The sequence below is a fragment of the Alligator sinensis genome, unplaced genomic scaffold (genome assembly GCF_000455745.1).
Source record: "Alligator sinensis unplaced genomic scaffold, ASM45574v1 scaffold1097_1, whole genome shotgun sequence".
Lineage (NCBI taxonomy): Eukaryota > Metazoa > Chordata > Crocodylia > Alligatoridae > Alligator > Alligator sinensis.
Window position 1 is genome coordinate 1736003 of NW_005841950.1, and position 18422 is coordinate 1754424.

At 40.3% G+C, this 18422-nt stretch overlaps 1 protein-coding gene across 12 annotated transcripts in view; it reads left to right on the top strand.

The window, feature by feature from the left end:
- Positions 1-18422, top strand: part of CSNK1G1 (casein kinase 1 gamma 1) — a 163513-nt gene that overhangs the window by 42918 nt on the left and 102173 nt on the right. For all 12 annotated transcript variants that reach the window (XR_003093219.1, XR_003093218.1, XM_025199849.1 and 9 more), the window contains 2 exons: positions 4323-4363; positions 14038-14107. Coding sequence is in view for 10 of the 12 variants with exons in the window: in XM_025199849.1 (XP_025055634.1) it covers positions 4323-4363; positions 14038-14107 (111 nt within the window). In the remaining 2 variants the exon portion in view is untranslated. The remainder of the gene's footprint in view (positions 1-4322; positions 4364-14037; positions 14108-18422) is intronic.

An 18422-nucleotide genomic window follows, 5' to 3' on the forward strand; every position in this document is an offset into this window, starting at 1 on the left:
AATGCATGGGCTCATGCATCCTGCTTCTCAGGCTGGTTTTGTCTGTGATGCCACCTGTAGAAAATCTCTGGTAGCCAAGGTATCTCAATTACTTCTGCACTGCACTACAGTCTCTAGTGCAGCTGTAACCACAATTAACAGTTGAACTAGTAACTGGTCTTGGAGGCTCAGGTGCTATGAATTGCACTGAAGTTGTACTGTGTACTGCATAAAAAAATAAAAATACAATAACTGCTTGAAGGAATTGAGATTTGTGACTTTTCAAAAGCAGCATTGGTTGAAGAGTGTGGTGTGATTTACAGAATCATAGAGAAGTGGAGCTGGAAGGGACCTCCAGAGGTCATCTAGTCCAACCCCCTTGCTCCCTGAGACAGGATCATCCCTATCCAAACCATCCTATAGTTATAATTTCAGTCACAAATGGAATCTTTTATGTAGAGTGCCATGAAGTGCAATTTCTCACACTTGTAACTTGTTTTTTCTATTATAGTTGGCTGTAAGTATCTGTAGAAGGTGCTGCAGCTCTAAGCAACCTGTTGACGTGTTAGACTTGCATATTCATTTTTTTTAACAGATTATGAACCTTAAAATGGGACGTGGGTCTCTCTCTTCCCATTGGGGCTTGAGTTTCTTGATTGCTAGACACTTCTGAAAATCCTAGGTATATAGTATAATATAAATAAGATACTGATAGTAATTTTGTTTTCTGGGTTTACAGTGACCTTTTTTTTTTTTCCATTTCTAGGTCTCCCCAAAACAGCTTTAAGGAAGTTTTATATATTTGTAATGAAAACTTCTTTTGGGATGCCCAAAATTTACTGATCTGTTATGGGTATAAAAAGTTACACATTTTAAAATCTGTATACTGTAATTGGTGGCAAACTCCTAGTTTTAGCTTTTGCATTTCATACCTCTGTGGCACTGCTTTGATTGATTGATTTGATTGATTGAATGAACACATTCCATGAAGAGCAGCTAGACCTAAATGTGATTACCTAAAACTGTGGTGCTTAATCTTCAGATCCCACAGACCAGTCCTGTGGACAGGGTCAGTCTGCAGGCTAGATCCAGTGCAGGGGTCAGTCTGCAAGTGCAGTCTGGCATGCTGGCCTAGTTTGGCCCTGTTTGCCAGATTTAGACACAGCAGGTCTGTGTGCTGGCCAGACTCTATACTGCTTCATCTGGCATGTGGGATCATGTAATCCGTCTCATAGGATTCTTTATGAGTCCAGAAATTGGGCTGTGGGAGAGTGGTGTCAGCTTCAATAGCTTCCAGAGCTATTCTAATTGCTGTGGGGAGTCCTGTGGGCCAGATGACAGGGCCCTGTAGGGTGGAGGTGGTGAACACCACTGAGCTAAAGAGATTGCATCTGAGCACAAAAAGTATTTTACTCTTGTAGCACTTGCATGTTAGCACCTTGTCGTCTTTGCTATCTTTCATAAAAATCATTACGGTCCTGGATGTATTCTTCTGAAGTTTCTGTACAAGGCATTTTTGACTGTATCCCCAATCTGCAATATGGAGTTCTAAATCTCCCTGGTATACAGGTTTCCCTACCTAAAGTGTTCAGTAGAAATATAGGATTGTTTTGCCACTCAGTCAGAATGTTTAAAGTACCCAGCCCAAATTTATGTTAATACAAGGTGAAGAGCAGAGACCATGCCTGTATAAACTGCACTTGGAAAGGAATTTGAATCTACACTAATTTGTTTATCCAAATGAAGGGAGGGGAAAGGGACAAGGTTGGTACTTTATTGGATGTCCTTTTTACTATTTGGGCTGAGTGAGGTGTTTGCATGGAACCTAACATTCAGAAACCTTACGTATGTAAATGCAGTACAGTCTAACTATAACACGGGTTGAAGTTTGGCAGAGTTGAACAGGCAGCTCAACAGATGCATACTTATGCCTTTGTTAGGCTTAAGTTCTGATTTGGGTTAGAGTCACTGAATGTTACTGGTATGTCTCTTGAGAATTAAGGGATTTGGCATCAGTGTCCAAGGCTATGTGAATTACTAGAATGGGTATAATTCAGCGATTGCAACCAGGGTGTCGGGTCACCCAGGAGTACTGCCAGGTCCTTTGAAGGGTGCTCTGTGGTGTGAAGAGATAAGCAGATAAACTAAGTAGATAAGATCAGGCTTGTCCCTGCATGGAAGATCCTGTCCCCACTGCAGGATCTCTATGGTATGCAAGGAAGTAAGCATTGAAATTTAGTTTTTGAAATTGGATGCCATTCAGTTCACAGAAGTTATGGACGGGCTCCTCCCATCCAGTGAGGGGTGCCTCAAGTTCAAAAAGGTTGAGAACCACTGGTATAGTATTTCAAGTATATCCTTTAGCAATCAAGGGTTATTGGTGGAAGATACAGGTGCAAGTGTTCAAAACTTCAGCCCATATAGTTTCCAGAATCCATACCAAAGCACTTCGTGACCAGTTTTTCCCACTTATTTATGAATATTAATATTATTTTTTTAAGGAGACCAAGCTTATGCTTTTTTTTTAAGTTGCTTTTGAATGGTTGTTTTTTGATATTTCATTTCTTTGAACATGGTGCTTGTTTTGTGCAGCATTTCACATGACTGACTAAGTTTGTGGCCTGGTGCCTTAATGGGAAATGAGCTTAGCACTTGGTTTGTTCTGCAGCCACAAATCAAGTACTGCAGCTGAAGAAGCGAGTCAAGAGGTAAAGCAGTTAAGAACTACTATGCAATAGCTTTTTAAAAAGCTTTGTGAGTATTACCTTAAAATAATTCTGTTGCTGGGTTTGAAGGTTTGTGAAGCTGGTGCTTGTGTTAGAGGAAGCGTTCTGAATCCACTCAAACAGTATTTCTTGTTCTCAAATTGTCTGTTCCTTCACAGCTGTCACTAAACAATGTAGCTAGTTACTTTGCTAGGTTGAGACTTCCAGCTCTGTCCATCTTTGTAATTAAGATCCATCTTTGTAATTTGGAAAATTCTTGAGCATTGCAAGTTACTTGTGACATCTGTTACCTAGGCATGCTTTGCTGAAGCTTCTAAAATAGCAGCATTTTAATGTAGTGGTGTATTTGACACCTTTCATTGCCACATCAGCTTGGGCAGCTAGACTGCTGCATTTTTTTTGTCAAGTTAGCTTTAAAATTCTGTTCTTAACTAGAACATGCAAAAAACCTCTGATGAGCAGGTTTTTAGGGATTAAAGGTGCCTATTTTGTATCTGTCTTTCTTTGTTGAACCTGCAGACTCTTCCCGTTTTCTCTTCTCTTAAAGCGTGCATGTCCAGGAAGAAATATGGAGATGGGGTGACCAGCATTTCCTACCTAGTATCCACTTTAGGGTTGTCCAAGTACCTAGAAATTTTGGCTGACACTCAGCATGTCACTAGTGATGCGACTGGCTTTCTTTTGACTCTGAATATATTACTAGTTCCAGAAACTGCAAAGTGAATGCTTAAAAGGTCCAGGAGAAGTTAGAATTTTAGAAACACTTTTTTTTTCCATTGGAGGACATTCTTGTTAAGTTTCAGTTACTTGAGCCATGTTGCTTCTTACTTGTCCTCAAGAAAACTGGCATATTCTTGTTTGAAGTCCCAACACTTAAGAATGTGCCACTGCAGAAAGCTAATCTTGTAGCGAATAATAATTCAGGCAATATGTTACATGAATACTTATTTTGCCACTGAGTTTTGCTGATCTCTTATGCCAAGGGTAGTGTTTGTGCTGTTGTACAGGACATAGCTTTATTCAAACAATGTGCTCATGTGTTGGCAGAAGTCAAAAGTAGCATGCTCATCAACAGTGATGCTGTCAGGGTTTTTTTTATATGGTAACAGGTAGAGCTATCTCCCCTAGATATTGGCTTTCAACTAGTAGAGCAACAACTGTGAGTGGTTCTTAGCTTACGGGAAACTTTTTATGTTGAAACCACAATTAAGAAATTACTCCATCACCTTACTAGTTTAGTCTCTTCTACTGCAAACAAATTTGCAGCATATCAGCTAGTCATCTAATCAGTTTTTTGACTGTGGTTCATATGACAAACCATAGCACGTCCAGGAAATATCTCTGAATATCAGCTCTTTTCAGAGCATTCATGCTTGTATTAATCCATGCGCTGAAATTTTTGGTACCTTACTGTTAATATGATGTTTGTATTTTAGCCTGGTAAATTATATTTAATATGTATTAAACAAACTTGTTTTGAGTCTGCCCATTGTAGCCTCAAAATTGCTGTTTGCCTTCAACGTCAAATAATGACTGTTATTATGCTTGACCTCTTAAATTAGAAAGTGTCTGTCACAAATGTAGTACTTCAAGTTTTTTCTCTCTTTTGTTCCACAGGCAAAAATCTCTATACCAATGAATATGTAGCGATCAAACTGGTGAGTAGAACCTTAATTTATTTTTTTTAAAATGGCTCTTGACAGTTGCAAATGTCAAATGCAGAAGGCAGCTTTCTCGCACCCTACGCTTAACTTAAACTGCAGTATTGCTGAACAGAGACAAGATCATCATGGGTTAGGGTAGTGCATTATGAAGTGAGAACAAAATGTCTTGGACTAGATGTTTAGAGCATGCTTAAAAGTGCAGTTGTAGTATATACGCAAGATGGTAGGTGTCTTTCACCTGCCTTTACATCACAACCTGGACTGAACTGGGAGCAGATCACAAGTTTGCATTCAGTGGTGCTACTGCTTAAGCATTCTAGCAATGCTACAGGTGTGGCTGATTGCCCATGTCCATGATTGCATTTCTTCACTGAGCTTGTAAAGAATCTTTCCATTCTGCGTTGCCAAGATTACCAGTAATTTGGCAGTCTTTTGCACATGGGTTGGAAAGTAGAAATTAAGCTGTGCAGTGCTCTACATTCATCTGTAAGTGGTAGTGGAAAAAGCTTATCTTAAAATTGGCCTCTCTTGAGGAAAGGTGAAGCCAGAACACTGGTATGTAATACCTTATCAAGTGTCATGAGCTCTTGCTGGCTTGGCCTTGCCTGCCTTCTGGCTCTTCAGAGAGCTGGGTAGTTTCCTTTCAGCTTAATTTGGGTGCTCTGAATCAAGGGCCACAGTAACTAGTATAGACTAGCATTTTATTCCAAGACACCCTAGAAAGAATGTCCAAATATATGAATAATGAGTCTGGTTGCCTGCTGTGAAGAATTTTTACAAAGATCATTTGAAAACTATTTGAATTCTAGCCTTTTGAGTGGTATGCAGTAGACTTTTTTTTTAATTGAGGTGAGCAGTACATTGCATAATAGATATCCTTCACATGTCCAATATTATGGTCTTCTGGATACAGTTCTCAAATCGTACATGATGCCTGTAATGTGGAAAGCATATACGGAAAGTTCTTGCTTCTCGCACAAGAAATGCAGTGACTTGTGACTAAGGGAGGGAAAAGCTTTGGAGGAGGCTAGCTGCTGGTTGAGATGAAGCTATCCCTCTTGCTCAGTTGTTCTTTAGAACTCAGATGGGTAATGTGGTCAACATTTGTTTAGGAAATGTAACTCACCGTTAAAAAGGAGTTTTAACCATGGCTCTTAAAACTTACGTCATTAGTCAAGCTGCCAAATCTATGTCCTATTTTCTCAGCAGTAAAATAACTTTGGTAATCTTGTGGCAGTTTTGTGACATTTAATGCTTATAAGAAGTCTTGAGATGCTTGACCATTATACTTTGTCCAAGTGGTCACATTTTCTTCTAGTGTTCTTATGAGTCTTTTCTAGTTTGAAAATTGAAACTTTCAGGCAGGCTTTAAGGCAAAACTTGATAGTGGGCAACACTTTTTTTTTTTCCTCTCAGTTTACTCACTTTTGGCAAGATGTTATACAGGCTAGAGAGGGTGAAAGGGACACTGTCCCAGGTGATGTTCTTGCTGGTCCTTCCAGTCAAGAGTAAAGGCCTAGCTAGGAGCAGATGCATCCTGGAGATGTAACATGTAGCTGCATAGGTGGTGTCACCAGCAGGGCTTTGGCTTCTTCAACCATGAGTTAGTGTTCCAGAAAGATGGACTGCTGGGAAGAAATGGGGTTCATCTGATGAGGAGGGGGAAGTGGGAACAAAAGTCTTTTTGTATGGGCTTGCTAACCTAGCAAAGAGGGCTTAAACTAGGTTCATTGGAGGATGGAAACAAAAGCCCAGAGGTAAGTAAAGAGCCTGGAAACCTGGATAAAAAAAATAGTAAGAAGAAACAATAATGGAAGCTTTAGCAGTGTTCTCGGGGAAAGGGTAGGACAGTCAGATACCTGAAATGTTTTTACGCTAAGATGAAAAGTATGGGGAACAAACGGGAACAACTGGAGTTCCTAGTACAGGCACAGATTTATGATATAATTGGGATTATGGTGACTTGGATCATTCACATGACTGGAGTAGTCTTGGGTGAGTACAGCCTGTTCAGGTAGGATAGAGTCGATTCGATAGACAGGGGACCAAAGGAAGAGATGTAGCCTTATATATAAAGGCCATGTACGCGTGTTCATAGGTGCAGTACAAAGTGGAAGTCAGCATGTTCAAAGCCTGAGTAAAGGTGAGCGGGGAGAACAGCAGGAGGGATGTCATGGTGGGAGTCTGTTGCAGGCCACCAAACTAGGAGGAGGGAGGAGATGGACCAGGCCTTCTTTAAACAACTGACAGAAGCTTCCACATCACAGGACCTGATTCTCATGAGGGACTTAAATTATTGGCCCATCTGCTGGGAGGGAAACTCAACAATGCACAAGCAGTCCAGCAAATTTCTGGAGTGTTTTGGGAATTATTTTTTGATACAGATGGTAGAAAGGCCAACTGGGGCGGGGGGCAGGGAAGAAGATGGGGGTGAGAGAGCTCTTCTTGTCTTACTTTCCACCTTCACATTCTCAACCAATTCTTCCCTGTTGGTGAGCAGTGACTTGAGTGACAGTGACAATGCAGGGATAAATCCAAGATCCAAGGGGAGGAAGAAAGGAGAGCAACCAGGGGAGGACACTGGATTTGAGGAAAATAGGCTTTAACAGACTTGAGGAACTGGCAGGCAGGACCCCTTGGGAGGCAAGTCTGAAGGAAAAAGGAGTCCAGCTGACTACTTTAAGGAGGTCCTCTTAAGGGCTCAGGAGCAAGCTATCCCAGTGCAACAGAAGAATAGGAAGAACAGTAGGAGGCTATCCTGGCTATACAGCAAGCTCTTCAAGGAATTGAAACTCAGAAAAGGAATCCTATCTCAAGTGGAAACTTGGTCATAATATTAGGAAAGTGGTAGATTCATGGGCATGCAGGAAGAAAATTAGGAAGGCACAATTTGAGATGCAGCTGGCAAGGGACATGAGATCCCTCTTAACTGTCTTTTACAAATATATTAAAATTAAGGGGAAGACCAGAGAAACCGTAAGTCCCTTATGGAATACAGAAGTCAGTCTAGTTATGGATGATGCAGAGTAGGCTGAAATATTTAACACCTTTTCTGGTTTTCACAAATAGGGATAGCTACCAGATGATGAGTGCAGTTGTCAGCAAAGATAGGGATATAGACAAATAGCCTAGAGTAATGGCAGATCAGGTTAAGAAATGCTTAGAGAAGCTAGATGAAGGAATTGGCTGGGGGAGTTTCAGATCTTTGGCTATCCTCTTTGATAACTTGCAGAGGTGTAGTTTCAGACCATTGGCTATCCTCTTTGATAACTTGCAGAGGTCAGGTGAGGTCCCAGATGACTAGAAAAGGACAAATATAGTGCCCATCTTTAAGAAAGGGAAAAAGGAAGATACAGGGACCTAGAGACCTGTATCTTCCTTTTTCAGGAAGGACAGCCTGACCTTGATACATGAAAAGACCACGGAACATTTTCTCAAGGAATTCATTGTGAAGCACCTAGAGGAGGCCAAAGTGATCAGGAGAAGCCAGCATAGATTCACCAAGAGCAAGTCTTGCCTGACTAACCTGATTTCCTTCTATGATACAGTGACAGGCTCTGTGGACAGGGAAAAGACGTGGGTGTGATTTATACCTTGATTGTAGTAAGGCTTTTGACACTCAACATTCCTATTAACAAGCAAAGGAAATGCAGATGAAACTGCTGTAAAGTGAATACATAAATGGTTGCATAGTCTTGTTCAATGAGAAGCCATCAATGGCTCAGTGTCTAGTCAGAAGAAGGTATCAAGTGGTGCTCCCCAGGGCTCTGTCTTGGGTCCAGTATTGTTTACTATCTTCATTTAATGATTTGGATAATGGGATTGAGTGCAAGCTTAGCAAATATGTGGACAACATGAAGTTGGGAGCATTTTCAGATACTCCAGAGGGTAGGGCTAGGATCCAGAATGACCTGAATAGGTTGGAGAAATGATCCACAATCAATCAGATCAGATTCAATAATGACCAAGTGCAGAGTTCAGCACTTGAGATGGAATAAGTGAATGCACCAATATAGACTGGGAATGACTTGCCAGGCTGCAGGACTGCAGAGAAGGACCTGGGGGTTACAGTAGACCATAAACTGAATGTAAGCCAACAATGTCCTCTTGTTGGAAAAATAAAGCGAACTGTATACGGGGTTGTATTACCAGGAGTGTCACTTGCACATCAAGGGAAGTAATTGTTTTGCTTTTTTTAGCACTGGTGAAGCCTCATCTGGAGTGCTGTGTCCAGTTTTGGGCCCTTCATTTCAACAAGGATGTGGATGGTCTTGTTGAGAGTTGAGTGCAGAGCAACAAAAATTATTTGGGGCCTAGGAGGCAAGACTTCTGAAGAAAGCCTGGTTTGAAGTGCTAGGATTACTTAGTCTGGAGAAGAGAAGGGGGTGGGGGAGGGTTTGATAAGTCTTTAAATGCTTGAAGGGTGATTATTACAGAAAGGATGGAGATGAACTTTTCTCTGTGGCTGTAAGGGACAGGATTAGGAGGAATGGCCTCAAGCTACAGAAGGAGAAATGTAGGTTGGGGGTTCGGAGAACTTTGTGTGAGTGGGCAAGCATTGGAACAGACTGCCTAGAGGAGTTGCAGAGTCTTGGAGGTTTTCAAGAGCAGGTTAGACTCTGGGCTGGGATGATCCTGCCTTGAGTAGGGGGCTGGATGAGATGACCTCATGAGGTCTCTTCTAGCTCTAGTTTCCTATGATCCTAGGTGCAATCCTGTTCTGCCCTGTTTGATCTCTGTAGAACCATTATTGCATTTTTTTGTAATATGCTCTATCTTATCCTTAAAACCAGGTCACAAAAAGTCGGGGCTCAACCACTTTTGTATTAAGGAGCCCCTTAGTGATTTCTTGAAATGCTGTGTAATCTGTAAGGAGTAGTTAGCAAGTCCCCCAGTAGCTGCTAAAAGTTATGGCTGAAGACTCCCTTCTGCCCTTCTCTCTCTGCCCCCTGTTAAAATGTGAAGCTGAGTGACCCTATACTGAGAAAACTGAGGCAGCTATAGTCAGGTTTAACCAATGTGTTCTTTAGACAGAAGCAGTTAGCAATAGGGAGTTCGTAGTCGTACAGAAATCTTCTTATATGAAGCTTCTTAGTTTCTTTCATTTTGAGAGATGATCCCACAAAGGCACGTCATTGGAAGAAACCAAGAGATAATTCAGTGCTGTATTAACATCAAAACCATGCCTTGTTATATGCGAAGCTCTATTAAATTTCAATCTCAAAATGGCTTGGATAAGTGTGGGATGTCCCTACGAAACCCTTCTAATATCTGTATAGATGTAGCTGTGCATTAGCCTTCCCTTTGGATTCTTGCTCTCGTTCTTTAATGTTTTAACCTTTATTTTATCAGTTCTTTCCCTTATTTCAGGATGAAATCTGAAGAACTGATATTTCAAACAACTTGGTCATGTATTGCAATGGCAGCCAACCTTTTTGGCAAGTATGCCACAAATTAGCCTTGCCCCCTTCCCAAGTGCCACTCTAATCCCTTTCCCCTGTACAATCTGCTGCTCTATGCCCTATCTGTTGCTGCACTGCCTGTTCTCCTCCTCAACTTGCCCTGGGCCATATGCAGATTTTGTACCACTTGAGTAACAGTGTGCCACAGGTTGGCCACCTCTTACTTACTGTATTGGAGCTACTTTTCCAATTATGGGACTATCAACAACATTGAAATATGCCCATTTCAATTGTCCATGAGTTTTATACTCAAACACTTTAATTCAGGTATTTAAATCATAGTTTCTTTCATATCTCTGCCAATGTTAACTGAACTTAGAAAGATTTTTCTTCCTTTGTTTAAAAAAAAAAAAAAAGAGAGAGAGAGAATGGGAATTGTACTCTCAAATTTGAAACCTGGTTTCTGAAATTTGCAGGTTGTGCAAAAATGCATTTGGCTGTCCCATGCAATTAATGTGATGGAGCATAGATGCCAAATGTGTTTTAAAGGTACTGTCCTTTCATTGCACACCTGAATCAAGCACACAGTGGGTGGTTGTTTTTTTTTTAAGAACTGGTTTGAGTGGCTTACTGAAGATTATGTAATTAGCTAGTCAGAATTAGGTTTAGATCTTGGAGTACAGATCATAATTACTATAAAGATTCAATTGATGAACTAATTTGCTGGAACGCATAAGAACTAAGCTCTTGGGCTGTAGGATAAAGTGAAATCCAGCTGTTCAGTGCTTTTTCCTTGCTAACCTGGGTTTATAAAAACCAATAAAATAATGTGTTCAATTCATGGACAAAATCAAGGAATACACATGGGCCTTCTAGACTAAATTATCACAAGTTGTCTTATCATGTATATAAATTGAGGCCTACGAATGGCTTTCTTTAATTTTCTGCAGCAGTGCCTTACCTGACCTTAAATCCCAGAAGTCTTGTTCCATCCTTGTAAATAACATTAAGGTTGGTATTGAAATGAAATAGTTATGAACAGCTTATTCTTCCGAGGGGGACTGCTCCAAGAAAACAGTCTTTCAGTGATGTGGGGGAGGGAGGGAAGGAAGAACAAGCTTTGTGCCCTGCCTGTTTTTTGGAATCATCCTTTGAACTTTAATTCTATCATCTTGCAAGACCAAGAGGTGCCTATTTAGTCCTTTGAGCTTGAGATGGGCAGCAATAAATATTATCCTTCCAGTTCCTTACCAGGAAATGTAAGCATTTCTTTTAAATTTGACTTCTGGTTAGCTATAGGATTCATGGTGTTACAAGTTTAATTAAATCAAGGAAGGTCAGAATTTTGTTCTGTGGCATTCATTGATCTAACTGTGCAGAATTATCTTCATGAGTGAGGGAGGTGAAAAATCCAAGGTTAGCGACAGATGCTTTGCCACACTTTACTCTGCCAGTGGGATATGTCTTGCCTTGTTAGTCTTCTTACAAATATTCTTGGCCACAATTTCTGGTCTGCATCTCTAGATGGTAATGTTATAAGTGACTCTGATTTAGCAATTTGTTACACCTGGTGAAGATTGGAATTACTGGCATTGGACATAGTTGTTGCTTCAGTTGAAATAATTGGGCAATAAAAGGTGTCAAACAGATTCACTTTTCAAGGTAGTCTTATTAACTTTGTTTTATTTCTTTTAGAGAGGGGGAGGAGGAGAGAGCACACATGTGCTGGTTTGGAGTTTTATGTAAAGGATGGTGATTGCTCTGTGCTTCTCTGGTTGAATGATGTTCTTGTATAGTAAATAGCAACAACTCAGGGATTTCAAATGTAGCAGCAAGATTTACCAGCAGCTCTCAGAACCTTCCCGAGAGGATGGCCATTTATTGTGGTCAAGCTAGAATCGACTACCGCAATTCTGGCAAATGGACAGAAGACAACTTAAAAGTCCCAACCTATATGGCTCATGCTAAAGTACAATAGTGGCCTGCATGTGCACTGGCGTTCTTGCATTACTTTGCCCAAAGGGTTAATGTATTGGGTATTTGGGTCTTCACTGACTGAGCAGTACACACAAAACAGGAGAATCAAGTCCACCTGCCATGGGGCTGTCCATGTTTTTCTCTAATTCTAGACCTTTTTTGTAGTCATGAGTTTTTTGGGGGGTTTTTTTGGTTTTTTTTAAATCTCTGATATTTTTTTCTGCTAGCCAACAGAGAGGGGTTTTTTTGTTTTGTTTTGGGGTTTGTTTTTTTTTTTTTTGTTTTGTTTTGTTATAAGCAGCTTGTATAGATAGAAGTTCCAGCCAAGATCCTTTTGCTAGTTTTGTAAGGGGACCTTACCTTGCAGTTCCTACACCATGGAAGTCTGTTTCTGTAGTCCTAGGGGACTCAAAAATGAGGCCAGAGATAGAATGCCAGCTGAATTTTGCAGGTGGTCCATTCAGCCAGAAGTGAAGCACATTGTTATAACCATGTTGGGGATGATTCATAGATGTTTGGGTTGGAAGGGACCTTAGCAGATTGAGTCCAACCCCCTGTCCTGGGCAGAAAAGAGCTCTGGGGTCAGGTGACCCCAGCCTGGGGTCAGATGACCCCAGCCAGGTGCATGTCTAGCTTCCTCTTAAAAACCCCCAAGGTAGGGGAGAGCACCACCTCCCTTGGAAGCCTGTTCCAGATTCTGGCAACTCTTACCATAAAGAAGTTCTTCCTGGTGATGTCTAACCTAAATCTGCTGTCTGTCAGTTTGTGGCTATTGTTCCTAGTTACTCCAAGGGGTGCCCTGGTAAATGGAGCATCTCCTATTCCTTGCTGCTTCCCCTGATGAATTTGTAGGTGGCCACAAGATCACCTCTCAGCCTTCTCTTGCAGAGAGAAGAGATCCAGGGCCCTCAGTCTCTCCTTGTAGGGCTTTGCCTGCAGGGCCCTAATCATATGAGTGAAAGTGTGGGTGTATATGGGGGTAGGGAGGGGTAATAGAACTTGTTTTGAAATGGTACCTTATGGATTTCTGGAACTTTTGAAAGATGCTAGATAGCAGCTTCAGTAAAGGAACGTAACATTCACTTAAATGAAGCTGGTTTCGCATTTAGATTAAGTTCCCAATACTTTTTGAAGTTGAATTTCAGTATTGGGATCAGGTAGGTCTTTATCGGATTAGATTCTTTGTCATGTTGTTAACAACTTTTAAAACTGTATGAATATAAACATGTTTTTCCAAATTTATATATATGTAACCTCCTTCAGTTACTCCCACATATGGTCAAACTTACCTCCTACTTTGAGGGTCTTTGAACCGTAACATTCTTGGTCACAAGTATGATGCATCAGTCGCCTACTTGCCTCCTTTTAATATGAAAGTGTCAATATTGGGTATGAGCAATAGGTCTAGTTAATGTACTTCTAGTTGAATCACATGAGAAATCTAATTAAAAACAAAGGCTTGAATAAGTCTCACATACCTCTGTTTCCAGAAGCCTACATACATAGTTAATATTTGAATCTTTTAGATACAGACAGTGTGCATAGACAAAAAGCTATACCTTAAAGATGGTTGAAATGGCTGGGAAGTTGCATCATATACAGGTGAAGTACCCCCTACCCCCAAACCAAGAAAATAAAGATGGATGGATATTTTTATTTATTCATTTAGACTTATAACAGAAGATTCTAGTCTGAGGCTGGCATGCTTCACAGTTGTTGTGTATTCTTGTTCAGAGCAAGGCAGTAGCTTTATACAATTAAGGATACTGATTGAAAGCAACAAAGTGACTGAAAATGCTCCAAAAACTTAAGGCTGTGATGATCAAAGATGCTTTGGCTTATCAATGATCCCGTGGCCACTGCTTATGAACCTGTAACTTAGTTCCTTTTAGATTTCTCTTCCAGGAATGTACTTATGAGGTCATGGTAGTTCTTCAGGGAATAAGTACTGTTCAGCAAAGTTTCTATTCTAAATATGCATCAACAAGAATTATTTTTAATGAGAGAGCTTTTCCTCATTGCAGATTTTTTTTTTTTAAATAAACTGTCTAGAATAGCTGTTTCAGAGCATCAATCAATGCTCTTACAGCAGTTTCTATTTTTCTCTTTGTTCAGTTAGGTGACAACTAATGGCCTGTTCCTTTGCTGGAATTTTCTTACTCTGTACATAGCTTAACTGCAGTATTTATTTGGGTGTTAACACAAATGGTGGAAAGTTTCAAGCTAAACCAATTATGTGGAAAATTGTGCATTATTGAAGAGTGACTCTTATTTCTTCACTCTTTGCAGGAACCCATAAAATCCCGTGCCCCACAGCTCCATTTAGAGTACAGGTTTTATAAACAACTTGGCAGTGCAGGTAAGTGAGCTCTGCTCATACAGAAAGTGGGTTATTTATAAGGTAAATATTACTGTAAAACAGTAATCTCCTATTGTTTATGGCACAAGTCATGTTTGAGAACTTTGTGTGTTGGGTGATTAAATAAAAGCCTACCAAAAACAACTTTGTAGGTTATGTTTAACCAGATAGTATTTTAGCAGAGTGATATCAATCCTCCTTTGGGCATTAAAATGTTAAACTTGCAGTCTTTGACCATTTGATGTTAGGCAAATTTGATTTGTATTGATAAGGGCCTAAGTATGCAGGTATTGGTTGCATTTATAGTACTTAACTGACCTAATTTATTTTTTAGCCAATCTACCTAGTGTATAGACTTCTAACAGGCTAACAAAGGTCACAACTTTTGCAGTCAATCTATACCAGAGATGTCTAAAATCCTGCTTTTTTTTTAAATGTTAAGGAATTACTGTTAAGTCCTGGGAACAGATGGATCCATATTGCTATAAGTGATTAGGAATGTTTCTTTGGGCCAGATTGAGATGGGGAACTGGGATAGAATTAGTTCTGGAAGACAACTGTAGAGAAGCAGCCAAAGGTAGGGAGGAAGTTTTAAGTCAAATGTCATTCTTTGCATTATTGTGGGGCCAGATCCCAACAGCAATGGTCTTATCTTGATGTCTGCGTTGTGCTGATGATTACTGTAATGGGACGCTGTGTTTACAAGTGTATACATTTGTAAATATTTCTGATTTACAAGAATGTTCAGGACAATTTTCAGTGATAGTCCAGTAACCTCAGGGTTTTTCCATTAAACTTAATGACTGTTTGGATAACCTCATTGATTAAAATACCTTTTTCTGAAAAATGTATTAGAAAATAATTCTATTTAAGATCTTAATGCACCATACAAAACTGGATTTGTAGATGCATACAAAAAAAAAAGGGAGGCGCAATTTCAGTCATGGGACAAGCACAACAGAACTGTCTGGGGAACACCATTCAATGAGCCCTGTGTTTTCCATAGCAAGTCTTAGGACACACTAGTGTCTGTGAAACTCCCACTCTGAACCAGCATAGGCATATCAATAAAACCCCTGGGGTACCTGCAGTTAAACTGACAAAATAGTCCTTCAGCTAGCATGGCAGTTTCATTCAGGGATCTAGCATGAGAATTTTAAGCAGCATAATTTGCCCATGGGCATTGATTGATATTGCTTGACAACCTTTGCTAGCGTGGACAAGGCCTTGTCCTACCTTTTTGATAAGAAGCACCCATGGCTGACGTAAAATATCCTTTATGCCAAAAATGGATGATCTACTCCTAAAGCTTGTTCTCTATTGCAAAATTAAGTATTGGCATTGAGAGGTAAAATTAAAGGTCTTTGTTTTTTTTCTGTTTCGTTGTTTTTCCTATTATGAGTCTTGCATATGTGCTCAATCTCAGTGTTTCCCTTGGTGGGAATTGTCCCTGATTTGTAGCATTAAAACTCAAGTATACACATTCCATGGCAATTTTTTTTAAGCATATCCTAAAGTCTTTTGAAAAGATGAACCCAAATATATGTTAAATATGCAGAAAAGTACAATGATGATGATTTCTGTTAGCAGTCGAACAGATTCATTTTGATAGAGGCCTGTATAATTCAGGGGGAACAAACACTTGTGTAAGCAGTAAGAAAGAAGACCTACCTGCATCTCAGATGTCAGACTGCAGAAGAATAGCTATTGTAAGTGTAGCTGAACATCTCAAGGCCACTTTTTAAAAAAATTTAATTGCTAATGAGAGAAGGTTAGAACAGCAACAGGTGGAGGAAGGTGTGTATGAAAGGAAGAGATAATCAACATTGCAGGTGCAGGATTGTTTGCCATCCTTTCTGTGGTGAATGTGGTCAGATAATCAGTTAGCTTTTGTGGTTGCTGCAGCAAGGAAAGTCTGCCTTCTGGTATAGCAGCAGATGGAAACATATTAAAAATGTAATTACTTTTAAAAAGTAATACTGCAAAATGCAGCTGTTCAGAATGACTTGTGGGAGAGGAAGTCTTCTTAAAATGTTTTACTACTGTTTTATATGAAGTAGATGGAATCAATAGAATATTGATCATATATATCATATTCTATATCTAATCATAGAAGTTAGTGTTTTGAAGGCACCCATGTTGTCTGGGTCATAGCCTTATGAATGCAGGGTCACGCGTCCCAAGTAAGTGGAATTTCATCTCTTGGAGACCTGTATCAAAACGAATGCGCCTATCAGGATTTCTTCTTTAGTATTACAAATATTCATTAATATCAATAAATGACCCTCTCCTGCTAGAAGGGCCTATTGGCTAAACTGCCCTACATTTCCAAGCATCCTTGGTTCAAACCACACTGTTTTTTTGACCTTTCTAAAATGAATGTAGAGCAGCAACCTTACGCTAAATTAGAAATACTAGAATTTCTGACTAGATGGCCTAGTCTAGTGACTCTCAACAAGGGTCTTATGAGGGTGCTGCTTTAATATTTGCATGGTGACATGTGAAAATACGTAAATGTGATTTGTGAGAAATCCAGAGATTTCAAATAGGAATCCAGTGCGTCAAAAGTATGCTCACTGACTAGTCTTTCCGAGTTCTTTGCAGCAGAAGAATTGCCCTGTAATTTTTCTGTAGTCAAGAAATAAGTGAAAGTTTAAGAGCTGGTGTTTTCTGAGGCGTGCCACAAGTCTAATGAGGCTGAGGAACACTATTGTAGTCCCTTAATTGCTGATTTGGTTGTAATTCTGACTTCTTATATATGGCTTTAGGAGCAAAAGCTATCATCACAGTTTTAATTTCAAATTCCCCAATCAGACCAGTGCCCTGCTGCAAAGAGTGTAACTCCAGGATATCACCCTCAAACTTATGTCTGGGGTAGGATGCTATCGTGTACTCAATAGTTTTGGTCAGGGTTTCCAGAGTCACAGCCAGGCAAGGTTTTTAGGCGCCACTTGTACATCAGTTGGCCACACCAGCACGTCCAGGGCGTATCCTATTAAGGGTTGTCCACATACTCCGTGGAAGGTTGAAGGCCAGTTGTTGCACTGTTGGGCTGGAGACAAGGTTTTTTGGGGAAGTGTATTCTGCCTAAGCTTTCTTCCAAGCTTCTTCAGTGTTGTGGTTTAGGCAATGCTCAGTACGTGTCCAGAAAGTTTTTTGTGAAATCATGTGACAAGTTGGGAGATCTTGAAGGTCTCTGGATGGAAAGGTCTGGATTACTATTGATACGTATTGTTTCTCTGTATGTTGCTGTATCCTATCGAATAGAGGGAGCAGTAATGTTTGAAAGTACTGGTAGCCACTGCATTGGAGTTGATATCAGCGTCTGAGAGTGAGTTCTCATTACTGGGAAGAGTTGTGTGTCAGTGAGTTTGGTATGTCTACTTGAGGCCCAGACAGGTGCACAGTATTTGGCTGTTGAGAAGACCAGAGCTATGGCAGAAGTGGTGGAGGATGGCGGCTTTTGCAGCCTAGCTTGTGCTGGTGAGCTTTTGGATGATGTTCACTCGTGCCATGGCAGTCTTTCAGAGGCGATAATGGTAAGTTAGGGAGCGATCAAGGGTCACCCCAAGGTAAGTCACCCACCAAAATGGTGATCAAACACCTTTAACTGGCCTTCCGATCAATGGAGCAAAACTCAAAATTGAAGTAATTCTGACTAATACACCAGTAGTTTATTGGCAACAAAGTGGCCAGTGCAGAATGACTTTGGCAACCTTCTGTTGCTTTATTAAATCAGAGGTATTTCTTTAATTTACTGTTGTCTCTTGTTCCCCATTCTTCGTCCATTGCTACCTCTCAAGCTTTTGTCCTTTGGTTTGTAAGTTGTTTTGTTACCAGACTGAGTAATTCCTTGTCTGCATTTCTAACATGCTAAACATCTAACTTTTATCTTTACTGCGGTTCACGGCTCGTGAACCGCAGTAAAGAAAGTAAAAGAAAGTAAAGAAAGTCTTGTGACTTTCACCTTGCATTGCTGCTGCCAGCCCAAAAGGCAAGATTCAGAATGGATAATGCTGTTCCCATGATAGAAACCCAAGATATTTCTTGCAGGGGTTTAGGTTGTAGCTGTGTTGGTCTAAGGATATAGGCAGACAAGGTTCCTTGGGTGAATTCTACAGCAAGGGTTTGATGGTGCAGTTCTTGAGGAAGTCTTCTTCCAGGTGGTTCATAAAAAGGTTGGCATACTGTGGGGCCATTTTAGTGCCCATAGCTGTTCCCATCATCTGGAGGAAGTGTTGATTATTAAAAGTGAAATTGTTGTGTGTGAGGATGAAGTGTATAAGCTCAGTGATATCTTTGGGTCTGTATTCTG